The sequence below is a fragment of the Malania oleifera genome, chromosome 12 (assembly GCF_029873635.1).
Source record: "Malania oleifera isolate guangnan ecotype guangnan chromosome 12, ASM2987363v1, whole genome shotgun sequence".
Lineage (NCBI taxonomy): Eukaryota > Viridiplantae > Streptophyta > Magnoliopsida > Santalales > Ximeniaceae > Malania > Malania oleifera.
This window is the reverse complement of record NC_080428.1, coordinates 69,772,567-69,790,695: the sequence shown is the minus strand read 5'-3', so window position 1 is coordinate 69,790,695 and position 18,129 is coordinate 69,772,567. Positions and strand designations below refer to the sequence as shown.

General features: G+C 36.4%; 2 protein-coding genes across 2 annotated transcripts; one reads left to right on the top strand and one right to left on the bottom strand.

The window, feature by feature from the left end:
• The first annotated feature begins 1,383 nt into the window (after window positions 1-1,383).
• Window positions 1,384-12,633, top strand: LOC131144905 (ubiquitin-conjugating enzyme E2 2). Its single transcript, XM_058093853.1, has 6 exons — window positions 1,384-1,690; window positions 2,639-2,772; window positions 2,890-2,915; window positions 3,768-3,857; window positions 9,367-9,455; window positions 12,229-12,633. Exons 2-6 carry the CDS (start codon window positions 2,648-2,650, stop codon window positions 12,355-12,357), a joined length of 459 nt encoding a protein of 152 aa, XP_057949836.1. The 5' UTR covers window positions 1,384-1,690; window positions 2,639-2,647; the 3' UTR covers window positions 12,358-12,633.
• Window positions 12,634-13,898: 1,265 nt separating this feature from the next.
• LOC131144904 (probable LRR receptor-like serine/threonine-protein kinase At1g14390) lies at window positions 13,899-17,877 on the bottom strand. The gene is made up of 7 exons (XM_058093852.1): window positions 15,633-17,877; window positions 15,333-15,466; window positions 15,017-15,254; window positions 14,738-14,931; window positions 14,582-14,634; window positions 14,378-14,489; window positions 13,899-14,250 (listed from the first exon to the last, which is right to left on the bottom strand). The coding sequence occupies exons 1-7, from the start codon at window positions 16,882-16,884 to the stop codon at window positions 14,017-14,019; spliced, it is 2,217 nt and encodes a 738-aa protein (XP_057949835.1). The 5' UTR covers window positions 16,885-17,877; the 3' UTR covers window positions 13,899-14,016.
• Between the last annotated feature and the right edge of the window lie 252 nt (window positions 17,878-18,129).

Here is an 18,129-nt window from a genome sequence, read left to right as displayed (position 1 = left end):
TGGAATTGAGTTGCAGTAACTCCACCATAAATCACCAGGGGGAATGCATTCAGTTTCATGACCGCATATCATAATTTGGACAATAGTTTTTGGACAACATGATTTGTAAATTCCACTTTTATAGATTAATAGTAAAATATTTTTTTTGATTAATAAAATTAATAGATGCAAAATATCTTTTTTTAATAAAATTAATAAATGAGCTATAGAATTGGTAAAAAAATTATAATTATATTTTATTTTTAATAATTAATTTAAAATAAATTTGGTTAAATTCGATTAACCGAATTACCCGAAAAGGTAATTCAGTTGGACGAGGTTTGATTAACATCCCTTATTCGGTCGGCTCAGTTAATAGAAATCATTAACCGAAAATTTCAATTAATTTGATTAATTAACCGAATTTGACCGAACTGACCGTTTGCTCACCCCTAGTTTTAGGTGCATTTGTTTTCTTGTTGAAGATGTTTGCATACTTTGAGTTCAACCTACATTCCTGACTGTTTAGTACTTTAAGCAAAGTATTTGCGTATGTGGTTTTTGTTTCTGTTGCTGCTGGTATGTTTGCTCTTCTATCTCATGGAATTCGTCGAATACCCATAAATCATAGTAATTGTTTGTGGAGATCCCTTAAAGGATATTTGGGAAGGTTGAGGATTGAGAATCTTATATTCAAATTTTGTAGGGGATGGCGATGACTGTCTCGCGTTATTTGACCTAAAAAGAATAAAAAAGTAAAAGAAGGTAACATTGTCTATTCATTGTACTTGATACATATATTAATTATAAAATTTAATTTAATGGTCAATAAATAAATAGACAATAAATGATAATAATAGTAGTTAATTTTAACATAGGCTAATTTATTTATTTATTTTTTAAAATTTACAAAAGATCCTATTTTAATAACTCTCTAGTATAACTTATTCAAATTGTCCACAAAAATTAAAGTAAATCAACCTAAATTCATAAAAATTTTACTTTCACTAATCACAAGTTAAAAAAAATGACATAGTAACTCTATACCGTTTTAGATAATTTTTTTTTCTTTGTCAAAATATAAACTCCTTTAATCACGCCTAAAAAGGGATTAACACCAACTAATTGTCCTTAACATCTCTGTCTCTTTTTCTTTCCCTCTCTAATTTTTTCCAAGGTAAGAAAAAATGAAGACACCAAAAAGATGTGAGGTTTTCTTAGGGAAAAATGAAAAATAAAAATAAAATAAAAATAAAGGACGATGATTAGGATTTAGGTACCTCACAGACATGGTGTGTGCGCGTAGTATACTAACGACAAAATACAAATACACGTACGCAGTATACAGTATTACCGTATAGTGTATTCTGTATACGTATAATAATTATAACTTAATGGATGTATAGAGATGAGAGGCGCATGGGCGAGGAGGCAACAGAAGCTGTACCAGCAAGTGGGAGAAAAGAGAAAACTAGGAAAAGAAATGGGAATCGCTGACCTCAATCGCCCCTTCGGCTCCCTATAAATCTCCTTCTCTCTCTCTCTCTCTCTCTGGGATCAGTAGATCGATCTGTATCGATTTTCCGCCATGGAAAACTTTCTCTGATAGCATCTCTCTCTCTCTCTCTCTCTCATTTCCCTTGGACCGGCGATTGGTGTTCTTCTGAATTCTTCCGGGAGAATCACAGCTACTCGTCGCGTTTGCTTGCGGGTGAGAGCTCTTGTGCCTTTGTAATGTTTGATTTGATTTGATTTGATTTGCGGTTGGTACGGTGGATTTTGGCGCAAAGGCCAAAGAGTGGATGGTAATATGTTGGTTCGGGTGAACAAACCCTAGTTTTAATTGATTATTTGTTTGGAGCTTCAGTGGAAACCAGATCGTGGATCTAGCCTCTAGGGCTTTTGTTTGTCTGGTTGCTTTTAGCTTGGAGGATGTGCGTTTGTGCTGCACGCGACTCCTCCGATTTTGTTCTTTTAGAATTATATGTCTTTTCTTGTGCCCGTGGTCTTAGCGCAATATAAGCTGAAACAAGAATTTGTGGCAGTTGAATACAACCAACAATTTCAAAATTGCTATCTGACTGCCCAATTCTTGAGCCGCTACACTGAGTTCCTAGTCTAGTGGGAGGTGTCAAACTGTCAGGAGATAAACCTTGTACAATTGCTGAACCATATTTATTGCTTTCATAAGCAAAATTGTCATGTATTTTGGCTCATGAAGAACTTACAAAATGCTAATTAAACAATACTCTAAATTGATTGAGTTTCTGGTTGTAGCTTCTGTTTAATTTATCTGCTGTTTTGGGTTGAGAAACGCTAAACTATTCTAGTTGGTCAGATAATCATACTGGAGTATTGTAGTTGACGCAACTCTATTTGAGTCTGACCCTAGCTGAGTGGTTGGGACTTGGATTAAAACATATTGACCTATGAAATTCCTCGCACATATCTTGAAGAGCCTCTAATTGATTGGATCTTCAGCCTGGTTTGGTAGTTTTGCTAGACAATGATATTTTAGGGTTTAAAGAGCTCATGATCCTAGTAAAGTATTGTTCTGCTTATATAGTCTCTTAATATGTGTTTTTGTGAGTGTGCATGTGTGTTTATGTGTGTTAATTACTAACTAGTATTCTGTGGATGGCCTCTGAATGAATAACAGGAGGTGAGGATGTCGACCCCTGCTAGGAAGAGATTGATGAGGGATTTCAAAAGGTTGCAGCAAGATCCACCTGCTGGCATCAGTGGCGCCCCTCAAGACAATAATATCATGCTTTGGAATGCTGTTATATTTGGGTATGTTTGGAGATATATGAAATTTTGATTGCCTTATTTTCTAAACCGATATTATTTTTAGAAACCTGGAAGTTTTGGATTAGTTGTATTAAGACTTGCTCTGTTGATTGATTGCAGTCCTGATGATACCCCCTGGGATGGAGGTATGGAGGCATCTTGACCCAACTTAATTTGACAATGATCGATGATGTTAATCATTTTGCTATTGGGTCATTTTTATTGTATTGTATGTATTTTGGGAATAATGAACTATTGGAACAAATATCACTGCTTTCTCTGCTGATGTGTGTGTTGTGCAATCCATTTTCTTTGTCTGTGTTTATACAACCCTTTTTTGTTTTCAAAACTGCAATTTTTTCCCTGCTGCTGATACAATTGAGAGTTTTCTACCTGATTGAGTTCAAGTTTGATTTATTTTTGACAAGATCTATTTTCCCTTTGGATGGCAAAATTTTATGGTACATTGTTCAATCTCATAATAGACTTTTCTGCTGCATTTGGTCATCTTCATTAATTATTGTGAGTGGTGTTGTTCAGGAAATCTTCCCACTTGTACTGATATTTGAAATTCTTTATCTTGATTATTTAGCCCTCCCTATGTCAGTATAATAGATACTTTCATTTGCTCGAAATGAAAGCGCTAGAGTCCAAAATATTGCTTCTGAGAATGGGCGCATTATTATATATCCAATGCTGTGAATAATTGCATTTTGCCACTTGAACACTGATTTAACTGTCATTTTCTGTTCTTGAGCTTTAATTCTTATAACGTCATTAGTAAGGCAAATTTGAAGTAAATGGCATGAGAGCATCATTAGTAAGGACTAAAACATGACCAAATGGTATTTAACTTTGCTGCATCTTATGTTCAGTTCAGTATATTCTTCATGTACATCAGGATAGTTGTTATTAATGTTGTTCTTAGTTTGCATGTGAGTGTTTTGTTTCCTTCCTTTTTTAACTTATGCCTGTAGTAATATATTTGAGTCCTTCAGGTACGTTTAAATTGACTCTTCAGTTTACAGAGGATTACCCAAATAAGCCACCAACAGTGCGCTTTGTTTCACGAATGTTCCATCCTAATAGTAAGTTGGAATCTAGAACTACATGCCTTCTTTTTTTCTTTCACACTTTCAACTTCCAAAGTCTGAATCTATTTACAAATGATATTTATTCAGATCTTAAGTTCTCAGTAGTGATAAATACTTGATAAAAGATAATTGATGGCATCTTCTTACCATGCATCTAATGCATAACTTACTCGAACTTTGCTTGTGTATGGCTGAACACCTTTGCAAAACATTGGTTCTCTCAGATAAATTTACTCAAATTTGTTGCTATTCTTATGCCCAGTTTCATATAGTTGTTTCCATTTTTGTGATAAATTTTCCTGCCTTGACTTGGGAGGTTTTTTGCTTTCAATAAGCGGTAATACTTGTTTCCATTGTGGCTTCGTGAACTTTTTAATTGGCATATACAATTCCCATGCCTAGACTTGTTTTCTTTCTTAATGCTACTGGCTTCTCCTTCTTGTTTCTTTGTTCATGCAACGACAACATTAATATAATCTGCTATGACTACTCAACAACAATAAGAACAACAAGTCTCCAAGTCCCACTAGGTGGGTCGCCTACATGAATTCTTTTTCTCCAATTCACACGATCAAGAGCATTTTCCTCAACTAGGTTAAAGGTCATTAAATTCTTCATCACTACCTCATTACAAGTTATTTTAGGCTTACCCTCTACCCCTTTTTATGCTTGAAATAATAATTAACTCACTCCTCCTCCCAAGTGCTCTACTAGGCCTATATTTCAAATGCCCAAACCATCTAAATCGCCCCTCTCTTAACTTGTCTTCAACCAGTGCTATGCCCAAATTATTGCGTATATGCTCATTCCTTAGTTTATCTTTTCATGTTATACCATTCAACCGCTTTAACATTTGTATTTTGGAAACTTTTACTTTTTGTACATGTTGTTTCAGAGTTACCCAATATTTTTGAACCAAGCATAGCCGACCTTATAAACGTCTTATAAAACTTTCCTTTTAATTTTAAGGATATTCTACGATCACACAACATGCGTGATGCATTCCTCTATTTCATCCAACCTGCTTTAATTTTATGTATTACATTTTCTTCAATTTTCCCTTCTACTTGAAAATCCAAGATATTGAAATTTGTTAGTGCTAATAATTTCTTAATTATCATGTTTAATCTTCTGTCTACTACTCCTTATGTTACTGAAATTACATTTCATATATTTTATCATATTTCTACTTATCCTAAAATTGTTGGACTCTAATGCGGTTCTCCAAAGTTCTAACTTAGTTTCCACTCTGCTTCTACTTTCACCAATCAACACAATATCATTTGCAAACAACACATACCAAGGGATCTCATTTTGGACATTCCTAGTAAGTTCATCAATCACTAAAGTAAAAATATAAGAACTCAAATTGGAGCCTTGATGTATACCTATTGTGATTGGAAAATCTCTAGATTCCCCTCCTACAGTTCTAATGTTAGTCACTACTCTATCATACATATCCTTAATGACCTTAGTATATCTATTGAAAATTCCTTTTTTTAATGACCCACCAAAGAACTTCTCTAGGTACTACCATATGCTTTTTCTAGGACAATAAAAATCATTGGCAAGTCCCTTTCTTTCCTTAACTTTTCTATTAATTATCTTAAAAGTAGCTTCTATTGTTGATCTTAGGCATAGAACCAAATTGATTTTCCGAAATCTTCATTTTCTAGTCTTATTCTTTGTTCAATTACCATTTCCCATGATTTCATAATATGACTCATGATCTTAATTCCACGATAGTTATTACAATTTTGAATATCGCCTTTGTTTTTGTATAAATGTATTAATGTGTTTTTTCTCCATTCTTCTAGTATTTTCTTAGTTTTTACAATAATGTTGAGAATATCAATTAAACAAAATATTTCCTTTATCCTCTAAACATTTCCAAACTTCTATAGGTATGTTATTGGGTCCTATAGATTTCCTACTTTCCATCTTTTTTAACATCATCTTAACTTCAAGGACTCTAATTTTGCAAATAAGTTTTCTATTTTTAGTGTTCTCCTCATTTGTTACTTCCAAATTCAATATTTTATTTTGGTTTTCATTAAATAACTTATCAAAGTATCTTTCACACCTCTCTTTTATGTCTTCATTTCTAGTTTAGACATTATCATTGTCGTCCTTTATATATTTTACATCACCTAGCATTTTCTCTCTCAAGCTCTAGCAAGTTTATAAATGTCTCTTTCTCCTTATTTTGTATCTAGTCTAGTACATAAAATATCATAAATTTTATGTTTAGCTTTACTAATTTTGCTTTTCTTGCCTCTTTATAGTTTTCGAAATATTCTATATTTCTATAACTTTGCCATATTTTTTTCCAGTTTATTTTTGTCTTAACGGTTTTTTGGACTTCTTTATCTCATTGCCAACTTTCTAACTGACTATCTTCCTTTGGAATCACCTAAAATATCTCTTGCTATCTTTATGATAGATTTAGTCATTTTATTCCAGACAATATTTGCATCTATCCTACTCCCTACTGTCCAGTCATAATCTTTGATAATTTTATCTTTGAATTTTATTATGACAACTACTATTGCCATTATTATATCTTTAGAAATGGGTTCAAGTTGCACATCTATCCTTCTCATACTAGAATGCAAGTGAGAGCCGTCTGCACTGGTCACCTGTCATCATCATTGTTGTTGTTGTGAACCCTAAGAGGCTAGCTTAGTGGTCAGGTGAGCTGAGCTAACTGTTTTAGGAAGCATAGGTGTCAAGTCTCAAGTTCAACCCACTATGGCCAGCTGAGTTCTTCACACTCCTGCCCCGCTCCCTGGGAGGGTGCGTACATTTTTTTATTTATTATTCTTTTGGATAAATGAAGAAAATTTTTGGAAGCAAAGAAAGATGCATGTGGGAGGACATGCTGTCCTCCATGCAAGAAAGAAACTGGGAAAAAAAAATGAAAAAGAAGGGAAAAAAAAAAAAAAACACCATTAATGAAGCAAAGCAAGAGTGAAAACTGAAAAAGAAAAGAAAAGCAAAACACAGTTAGTCAATAAAAAGCCCAACCCAAACCAACCCAGTAAGGAATTATAAACTAACCCCTCATAAAGCACCAAGGCAATGTAATAAATACCACCTCACTTCAAACTAAAGTAGTAGGAGTAAACAACACCTTAAAAGATGCAATCATTATAGCCCAACCTTCATGCACCGAGTAATTGCAGAGCTCTTCTCCAGAGGGCCCTCCTCTTCTTTGTCTTCCCTGAACCCGTAAAATAAAGGATACAGAAGCTATTCAAAGAAGATGAGTGAGCCCAACTCTCCCCAAGAGCCCCAAATAGATTATTTAGCGAACTCCATGAAAATGACCAATGCAAAAATAAAAAATGAATAATGCAAAAATAAATGAGAACAAGTCTAACTACTCTTGTAATACAACACACATTGAGAGGAAGTGTTTTACTGGTCCTTCTCCTCGGAAGCAAATCATTAGCATTGATTTTATTAAAGATTTTACTTCAAATAAAAGCCTTTATATCTTAGGGATGTGTATTGCTCGTTGGGGGCATGAGCCTAGTGGGAAGAAAAAGACATGCAACAGAAGTTCTAGAGCCAGCCAATGCGCAACTCTTTTTATCACTCTGCAAAGAGCAATTATATGGACTAGACACATTTCATCAAAAGGATTAATCACTTATTTCCCCCTTATTCAAGTTCGTCATGAAATTAAAGTTCCACAACATCATTCCCTTAAATAAAAAGAAGTTTGAGATTGGAGCATTATGAAGGGATATTTGTGAAGCAAATTTCCAAGGGTTCATAGAGGGGATATCTGTGAAGCAAATATCCAAGGGTTCATATTCACAATATTCCATTTTTGTTGAAACCCATAGTTACTAGAAATCACTTTTTGCCAAAGGGAGTCTGCATCTAGAGTACACTGCTGTAACAATTTTCTACCAAGATTTTTTTTTTTTGACACCAAATTACCGAAACCTAAACCTTCCTCTTTTTTAGACTACCTGTCAATTCCAATTCACAAGCTGTTAAACCCTGTCCCCCACCCTGGACCATAAAAGGTCCCTCATTGCCCTCTTAAACTTATTAAATTACCAGCCACCCACATTCTAATTTTAAATGGGAAATAATAGTGCAAGGGATAGAAGATAGACAACTGAGAATTGAGAGTAATCCAATCCCTTGACAAGAAAAAGCTCCCCTCCACCCATCCATTCTCCCAAATACTGTCATGCAACAAGTCCTCAAATACGATGCCTTAAAAATTAACCTCCTAAAGGAACACCTGAGTAATAGGCCAATTCAAGACGCAATGCCTGGCGACCCTAGCATACCGTGAAAGAACACTACATTATGCCCTCTACTGTTCTTGGACAAATTAATTCTCAAAACATAAGCGCACGACACTTTCTGCAAAATAGTTGAAACATTGAGGAAACTACCTTTGTCATTGACAAATCTAGGAGGGAGATAGATTAATCCTTTGAAACCCCACACACACCCGTCCCTCCCAAAAGAAAAAGGAAAAAAGAAAAAAAAAATCCTTTGGTCCTCCATTCTACTCAAAGCATCAAACACAAGGGTGGAAATATATATATATATATATTTTAAAAAAGCAGATGATCCCGTTTAACACCTTTAGAGACTTTAAACCAAAGCTTGGTCCTACACAATAAATAGAAAAAAGCACACATCCTCTGACCCACTCCCTTCATCTTATCCCAATACTCTTACTCTCTGAAACTTTATTTAGAAAACCTCAACAAAGACAATCATACACCTTCTCAAAATATAGTTTTAAAAAAAATATATCTCTCTTTCTTTTTTTATTAGCATCCCCATCCAGGACAATCACCTCCTTAGCCGCCAATGTATCATCTGAAAATTTGATGGCAAACAAGAAAAGCTCTCAAGTTTGAGAGGCTGTGTCCAGCACTCTGGGAAGATTGCTAGAGGGGACTGTAACCAAAATTCATTAACATCTGTCACCAAACTATTTGGCCAAAAATCCATAACCCCAAAATTCCAATCGTTCTTGGGCATAGAGTAATAGAAGTAGAATTAATACTTTTACCCACTACACCATTTCAAAAAAATTTGATTGATGGTTGTGGTCCCAAATAATAATAATAATATTAACATCTATAATTATAATTATTATTATTAACTTTTGTGATTATGTTTTTTTGTTTCTCCTCCCCACTCCCCAGCTCTCAGTTCTAATTATTTTCTTTGAAATTTGCCCTATTTGGAAATAGGTTGATTCTGTTCTCTTGGCCACTTATGGTAAGCTGGCCTCGTGTAATATGTTGGTGACGTGTTTTACTTTCCAGAATAGGAAGGCATGTTTTGAAAAGGGGAGTTATGGAATCAGATGAAACTGGATTCATGATTTTCTTAAAAACATGGGAAGTAAAATAGGGAACACCACAAACCAGATTTTTCCCAAATGCACCTAAATGTTTGATATTATTCCAGTTTTTTTTTCACTCTAATTTCCTTTCTTTTCATGACGTTTTGTCAGTTTATGCGGATGGAAGCATTTGTTTGGACATTCTACAAAACCAGTGGAGTCCAATTTATGATGTGGCTGCTATACTTACCTCTATCCAGGTACCAGATTTTTCAGTTACTGTTTGGTAGTTGCATCAAACTTGAGCTGTGGCGTTGCATAAAGGAAGGAATGTTAATCGTACTATACCTATCAATTCTGTGAATCAAAATGTTTAGAAGATGCAAATTGAGAGTTTGTGTATCTCACTTAATAGTTTGTGTCTTCTCTGGACCATGAATATATCTTTAGGTTATGTTTGGTTTTGGTGGAGTAGTTATTCCTTGGAATAATATGGAATATAATGAAAATTTGGGGAGTAAAGGGCAATTGCTATTCCTTATATATTCCTTATTATTTCATACAACATGCAATAAGAAAGGAATAAAAGTTCCTATGGTGTTGTTGGGAATAGTTATTCCCTGCATATTCCTTGTTAGGGATTCATAAAAGGTTTCACATTATTATTGGCTTCACGGTAAGAACATTTTTCTATATATAACTAATATACTATAAGTAACCTATTCCTAGGAATATGCATTCCATGAACAAAATGTAACCCTAGTCTTTACCTTATAATTACTAATGAGCTGGCAATTGATTATTGCCTAATCAACATGTGGCAATGTGAGGGCCCAAGGTTAGAAGTTAGAAGTCTGACAAGCTTTTGATTATGTACTAAATTATTAATGCAAGATCTAAGTATTGAAAAATTGATTGCATTTTCTCTGGACAGGGCAAACACATGCAGTTTGGAGAATAAGCTCATCTGTCTCTTCCCCAGGCCCCCCCCCCCCCCTTCCCAACCTTTGTGTGTGTGTATTTTTTGTTTTGGATTTTGTGAGAAAGGAGTGCTAGTCGTAGCTTCCAAGGATATTGTAAATACGGTTTTGTATTGCCTGGTACACACTGTTCAGTCATAAACCAACACAATATTATCATCCTTCATACCTTGGTTCCTCAATCCTCAACAATATTGATAGATTTGGGGTCATAACAGCCAAAAACCGGTCAATACACGTGCCTATTTTTTTTCTTATTTAAAGTTTTATTTGTGTTTGCTTTATTTATTTATTTATTTATTTTGAGTTGAAATGTTTCTGTTATCAGTGCAGATATGTCTCATTCTTTCTTAAAAACAGAGATGTTATTTGAGCTTTCTGGCCTGCAGAAAAATTCATTTGGAAATTTTGGATTTTGGGGAAATCTTGTAATTTTATTGTTATATATATATATAGCTATTTTCATAGCATTTTATAGTAATATTTTATTAGGTAATAAATCAATAGATTTTAGGATTCTCTAGTTATTGAGAAAAAACTTATCTTAGTAGTATTTAGGTTTCTTTATTTTCTTGATTCCTAAGCATACCAAGCTTATAAATATATGGTTGTAAATATTTTTCTTTATTGTTGAATGATATGAATTGAAATTGGGTATTGGGGTTTATCTCTTTCATGTGAGGATGTGAGGACCTGCACCAAAGAGTACATTCACCAATTCACTGAGACAGTTGCAATGATGTTTATAATCTTGCTTCTAATATTCATAATTTTATTAAAAAATGCAGATTGTCTTAATATAAAGAACACCGAAATGCATACATATTTAATGGATGGCCAATATAAGGATTTAAAAGACTCCCTGTGTAAGTAGTTAAGTCACAGCTTAGCTTTTAATTATTAGTGCATCAGTTTAGCTTATAAATCACATATACTGTTACATTATTTACTCATCAGTTTACGTTACTAAGTTAAAGCATTTAAATTACCAATATGATGTGACATTAAAAAAAAAAAAAAAACAACACCACAAATCTGGGCATGATTCAGATGGTTTACAAATGTGGATGTGTGACTTTTGGCTTAAGAAGCGTCCTCTAATTCTGTATTATGGGTTTGAAATTTGAAATATTTTTCTTTTTGTATTTGTGATGAGCCAATGAAAAGCTGACATCTTGTTTTACAGAATAATCTATTTTACCCATCAAAACTATGTTTTCTACCCCCATTGGAAAGGTGGCTGAATTAGAGAGTGACTTTAGGCCTCCATGATATTGGGTTGCTAGAAATGAGGAACTAGCAGATCACACACACACAACAGGTAGCTTTTGCACTTTTAAGTCCCTTCCAGCAGCCCAAGTTCACCTTAACTTGTTGAGCACATTCCTGTCTCATGCCAACATGCTATGTTCTTTTTGTTTCTTACATTTTGAAATGTATTCGCAGCATAGCCATATACATGGTATGTGCTTTATGATGTTAGTGGGAGCTAGAAACACACAATGTACTTTTTAACCAGGCACATAAATTTGCATGATAATTCTTTTTCTGGAAATTATTTTCCTTTGCAATCCAGATTGTGTAGATTGTCTTCCCTTCCAATCCTAGTTGTCTAGAGCTCATTGGAAATGGTGTCTCTTTTTGACATGGATGAGACCAGTTCTTATGGGTCGACGTAGTTGATGAGTACTCTGCAAAGCACTTTCTGTCATTATGCATTGGTTGCACAATGGGGCTGGTTAGCCCTACAATACCCACACACTATCTTCAATGTTCGGCCTTGTTTTTATGATAATTTTGTGTAGTCTTGTAAATAATAAAGATTCCCCATGACATGCAGTTAAACTGGACGTTATATTGTCTCTCATTTTTCTCATGATTTCTGTATTCTTGCCTCTATTTGAGATTCAATATTCTTTGCCCCGTGGTTTGGTTGTCTTCCACGGCTTTATATTAACATTCCACTGGTGGTGTTTAATTTCCTGTTTTTGTTATAATGATGGTGATCCATGAACATAGTTTTTAATCCGTCCCTTTTGTTCCCTCATTGCAGTCGTTGCTCTGCGACCCAAACCCTAATTCTCCTGCAAATTCCGAGGCTGCACGTATGTTCAGCGAGAACAAGCGCGAGTACAACAGGAGAGTGAGGGAAATTGTTGAGCAGAGTTGGACAGCTGACTAACTACCCCTGGTAGGGCACTGTGAAAATAGTATAATGGCTTGTTTGAATGACATCAAGACTCAATAATGAATTGTCTCAAGAACTATTGAGTACCCCCACCCCCCACCCCCCCTACCTACAAATGTTTGCTTGCCACCTTAGGTAGGACGGATGTGATAATCCCCTGCGTCTGCGTTTGCTGTGTGCAATCGTCTTTAAACTGATGTAAATGGAACAAATTTCTTGTATTGCTAGGGTTGGAGCTGAGGGCAAAATCAAGTATTATTTATTACTAAATGATTCTGCAACTTCTTCCTAGAAAATATGATTCCTGGCTGCGGCAAGCCTGGCATGGGTCCTCGTTAATGCGTGTACTAATACGTCTCCTAGCTCCAAATGTCCCAACTTGCAACTCAATATATATATATTATTATTATAGGCACTGTCGGGTCAAGGATAGTTGCGTTTTTTATCATTGTTAATATGAATTTGGTCATTTGCTCGTTAACTTTATGAATGTGGTCAAATTTTGAGAATCTCACTGTGCAAAAAATATACATCAATAATCAATTTTCTGATGAGCATTGAGCTGTGGCATAATGATGAATGATTGATTGCCTCGAAATTTCAATGTAATCTGTAGAATAATGCGGCAGGCAAAGCTGGGTTCCTGTTTATGGTGACTTTTTAACACGTTATTTTCATAGGTGATGAACCAAAGAAAAAAGGTTGTTCAGATTCTAAATCTTTTGTTGTGCTACTACAACAATATCTTGTTGCGGCTAGAGAATTGTGGACTTCCAAAAATAACAATGGAGATCACTCAATAAACGTTCAAAATAAATAAAGCTCTCCATATATATCATCTACTTAGATGTGATTTCTTTAATGCCATACCCTCAAAATGCCTTAAAAATGTTAAAAAAAGAATTGAGGACAAATACACCATTTCATTGAGAAAAATAGAAGTTAATACATGAAATATAAATACTGAATGGTATTGGGACGCCAGTTACGCTTCACTTTGTCAAAATGTGATTATTGAAAAAATATAGTATCACTTTTCAAAGGGAAATTTTTGAAGGAATCAAGTATGATTTTGTGTGGTGGATGCATGAATATTTCCAGAAATTTGATATTCATCACCTGTTTTCCGTGGGTTAACTTGGAATTTACCTCAAAAGAGGAATTCTTGCAAAACATGAGAATCTCATTCCCACGTGAATTTTTAACTTTTTGAAACAATTTCTCCCTACCTTATTTATTTATTTATTTTTCTCATGATTTAATATTCTTTGTTCATTAAACACTGTTATCGCATCTATAATAAATAAGTTGCTATGATAACAAAATAAAAATAAATAAATAAATGAACAATAATAATATAGCGTCCCCCATTCTTCCAGTTGATTCAATTTGATGGCCTAAAATTTTGGAACATGAACTCATTTTGGTACATACTTTCAATACATTTTTGTTCTAAAAAATATGATTATTCCTCATGAATATTTTATGGTTTGTTGGAAATTGCAGAACAGATTAATACGTGGAGATCAGATAAGTAAATACAAACTTGTATGCAATTTTATTCAGAAACTCGCTGAACTATATTACAAAGAAAAGACAAACTACAAGGACTTAAAAGCAAAATAAGAACAATTTAATTAAAGCACCATGACACTACAGCCTTGTGCTTAGACTTCCACTGCTGGTCCATCCCTCCTGCACTTGGAATGAGTACTGCAAATTCCATAGAACATCCTCCAGTGATGGGCGCTTGCTCGGATCTTCAGAGAGACAATTAATGGTGATTTCAGCAGTGGTTCTCAATGATTGGTATGCGAAAGTGCCCTGAATAGATGAATCTGCAGCTGCCCTTAGAACTGCTGGTGCTTCCATTAAACCATTCTCTAGCTGTAAGGTAAACAGCCAAGTTCAAACCAGTTAAAAGTTTCAGAAGTGTCGTATGGCTGCATTGGCAGAGGATTTTTTGTTTTGACGTAAGAGTTTTCGTGAAAATCAGAATGAAATGAGCCAATACCTGGTGTTTCAGGTCTTTCAATTCGGCCTCCGAGGTTATCCGTCTGCCCGTAATGACTTCCACGAGAATCATACCCAGCTGATAGACATCCTTCTTTTCTGAATTTTCAGCACTGCAAGTTGAACTTTTTATGATGATTTGGGATTTGGGATAGACGGTTGAAAGGAACATAAAAAGAGAATTTGCAGGAAGAAAAAGGAATACCCGTTGAGACGATTGGCGATGGCTTTCCCATTCAAAGGGCTTTCTGAGCCTACCTGCAGAATTCAAGATCAGCATTAAGAACAGCTTCAGACAACAGACTGAATTGATCAATGATGTTATGCCCGAAATATGATTCACGACTTTTTGAGTCCTGACCTTAGATGGCAAGGGCACGTTGTAGTTACTGATCTTCGCAGTGAGATTCTCATCCAACAGAACGTTCTCTATCTTCAAATCGTTCCCGAAGATGCCGGGCGCAACCCCGGTGTGCAAGAAATGGATTCCCCTCACGACACCAATGGTGATTGCCATTCTTTGGGGCCATTTCAGCACCTCCCTCTTTCTCTCATCTGCGAGATTAGAAATGTGTCATGATCCTACTACACTACAGAGTTCTAAGGCTTTGCTGAAATTAGTCAGAGAAGTTGGCTTTACCTACAAGATGATCCCTCAGTGACCCATTTGAAATGTGTTGGAGGACTATAAAGACGGTGCTAGCAGGATAGTCCTCATATGTGACAATGCAGTGTCCAAGAACACTAACCAAATTCTGATGCCTCAGCTTTGAAATTACTGCCACATACTGCAGCAAGCTTTGAGGCGAATGCCTCTGCTTTAACTGGAGACATCTCACCGAAACCATTGCTCCATTTCTCAGCCAACCCTTATAAATCTGTACATTGGAAGAGAATTCTGTTAGGTTTGGTACTGGGGAATTCCATCTTACAGACAGTTGAACCCATGGCCATACCTGTCCCTGAGGTCCTTCCCCCATAAAATTTGATGGATCAAAGTTGTTCGTTACGTCTTCCATTTCCTCCAAGCTGAAAACATGATACGGTGTGAACCCGAGTGACGCCGACCTCATTGTTCGAGGCACATGCCCTTAGGAATGCAGAGCTCAAGTGTCAATCACATAACCAGCAAAATTCAAAACAACAGCGAAAGTTAAGCAATATCTCAGGAAATGATCAAATTGGAAGAAAAGTTCATCGACTATTACTATCCATCATACTGTAAGAAAGTAAGAATGGCAGAAAATAGGCCTTACCTGCATTGAAGATCGCTCTCGGCGAGCTGTGAACGAAAGCCTTATCGGCGCTGGGACCTTCCGACTCTTTGCTTTCAGCTTTCTTTGCTTTTGCTCTTCTGAAAATGGCAAAAATCAGCAACCCCATAACCAGAATGGCTCCCAAAATGCCTCCACAGATGCCAAGTATTGAACGGAGTTTGATGCTCGACTTTTGCTCCTCTGCCTCTACAATAGGCTTGACAGCCAATGCTCCTCTGTTGCAGAATGAATATGGATGCTGATAATTTGAGTTTCCACTGGTTAAGCAGTTCCATGAAAAGTCTACTGTCCGATTTGCGGACTTCAATTCAATGCAGGAAGGCAATTTTCCTATTAATAGATTGTGAGAAATGTCTAAAAATTCAAGTTCATCAGTGCAAGATGTGTTCTTCGGGAGTACTCCAGTGAGTTGGTTCTCAGCCAAGTTGAGGTACTGAATTGAGGACATAGAAAACAGGGGAGAGGGAATAGGACCGGCGAAATGGTTCGAAGAAATGTCCAATCGCCGGAGCCGATCAAAGCTAGCTAGTCCTTTCGGAACATTTGATCTCAGAGAATTGTTTCTCAATATAACACTCACTAGATTGCTCCCCAGAGTGGGGAATTTACCTCCAAGTTGATTGTAACTCAAATCCAATTCTTCGAGAACTGCTAAGCTCCCAAGATCTGGAACACTCCCATTGAACAAATTATCAGCAAAATTCAGACTTGTGAGGTTCTTCAAGGAGGCGATCGACGCCGGCATTTCGCCGTAAATGTAATTCGAACTGATGTTCAGAACTTCAAGTGACCGGAGCCGATTGATTTTTCCGGGCAATTGACCCCATATTCCCAACGACACAAGTGAGAGAACTCTCAAGTTTGCGAGCCTCGTTACAGTGGTGAAGAGAGAATTAATGGAGAATTTCTCAGACAGAGTTTCCCGAGAAACTGCGAAATTCCCAGAAGCTGGTTTTGGAGTGTGAGCAGGGGAGGTTTTGTTCCCGACGACGGTTAATTCAGTTACACGATTTTCTGAGCAGACAATCACGAGAGAAGGCGAGGGAGGGAGATAACACAAGTTGGTCCAGTTCGTCCATCCCTTAAGAACTTCTGGGTGTTCAAGAAGCTGTCGGAGTCGGAAAATGGTTCGGGTTTCTGATCGGCTCAATTGCCCGACGGAGGCCGGAATGAGAAAATTGAAAATGAGAAATTGAATCAAGAAAAAGAGAAGAGCCCGAGAATTTCCCATTTCCCAGATGAATTCTAAATTCTTCCAGTAAATTAGCAAAACAGAGCGATTGAACTCAATACATTTGAGGATACATCTGACGAGCTCTGCTCTGCTGCAATTACGTCATCGCATGGATGACCATATATTTTAAACTTTCGCCTGAAAAGATGAAATTTTAGTACGGCACAATTCGTATTTTGCTCAGAGACAGCTAAGAGGCTCTGAGCTGCAGACACATAAAAGGCAATGGTTGCGAAGTACGAAGCATGGAAAGTGGGAGCCTTTGCTCTGTTTTCATAACTTCATGAGCACCTAGAAAATGTTTTCTCGGGAACTGAGAGATGCTGAGAAAATCGAAAGAATTAAGGGAAAATGGAGAGAATCATAGAACCCATTTCTGGTAAGACAAACAGAGATCTGACCAGGGTGAACTTCGAAGAGAAAAATGGCAATGAAGCTACCAATCAAGTTCAGCCATGGTGGCTGTCCGTCCAACGCACTAAGAAAAGCTGGAGCTCCTGATCCCACGCTACGCGGCCAATCATATTAAATTGCAACCGGCTTCCATTGACCGCAGATCCGATATACTGACCCCAAAGTCAACCCATCGGTGAACCCGAGATCCGCGCGTCGGGAGCTCCTAGGTGTTGACCATATTAATACAGTAGACCCGCGAGTACCTCTAAATCGCACGTGCCTAGGGCACGTGCAGCTCGTGATGGGACCCTCTGTTATTTATTTTCTTTAACCGGTCATGTGCTCACGAGACAACCGTCCCATATTCAATATTTGATTTACTGTGACCATAATGCCCCTACGCACGTCAATATCAGCATAATAATGTAATTGTAACGGTCCACAAAATATAATGCGGGCAATGGGATTTGAAATTACAAATATACCCATTGGAATGACCTTTGTCGGCCGGGACTGTCCCTTCAAGTTTGCCAGTTTGGGGAAAGCCAGAAGGGTACCCTTTGTCAATTTGCACTTTAACAACGGGTTTGTACCACCCAATCCCTTTCTTTCCTCCTTTCTTAATTATCTTGTTCCACTTGTAATTTAATAGCTAGAAGACTTGTTTGGATGCAAAGGACAAGGAGTCCTCCAACCTCCAAATAAACCAAAACCAAGCCCTATTATTGTTATTTTCAGTTTTAGATGAATTTTTTTAAAAAATTTATGTTTAAATTATGTGATTAAAAACAAGTAACCTCTCTTAAGGTTTGATAAAAAGACAATGACCTGCATAAGGTTTCAAAA

Bases quoted from the DNA above. Each gene is read 5' to 3' on its own strand.
- LOC131144904 (XM_058093852.1), bottom strand. From the start codon at position 16,884: ATGGGAAATTCTCGGGCTCTTCTCTTTTTCTTGATTCAATTTCTCATT. The intron at 15,467-15,632 runs GTAAGGCCTATT...TGCATTCCTAAG, and splicing joins GAGAGCGATCTTCAATGCAG to GGCATGTGCCTCGAACAATG. The intron at 14,251-14,377 runs GTATTGGCTCAT...TTTACCTTACAG, and splicing joins TGAAAGACCTGAAACACCAG to CTAGAGAATGGTTTAATGGA.
- LOC131144905 (XM_058093853.1), top strand. From the start codon at position 2,648: ATGTCGACCCCTGCTAGGAAGAGATTGATGAGGGATTTCAAAAGGTTG. The intron at 2,773-2,889 runs GTATGTTTGGAG...GATTGATTGCAG, and splicing joins TGGAATGCTGTTATATTTGG to TCCTGATGATACCCCCTGGG. The intron at 3,858-9,366 runs GTAAGTTGGAAT...ACGTTTTGTCAG, and splicing joins ACGAATGTTCCATCCTAATA to TTTATGCGGATGGAAGCATT.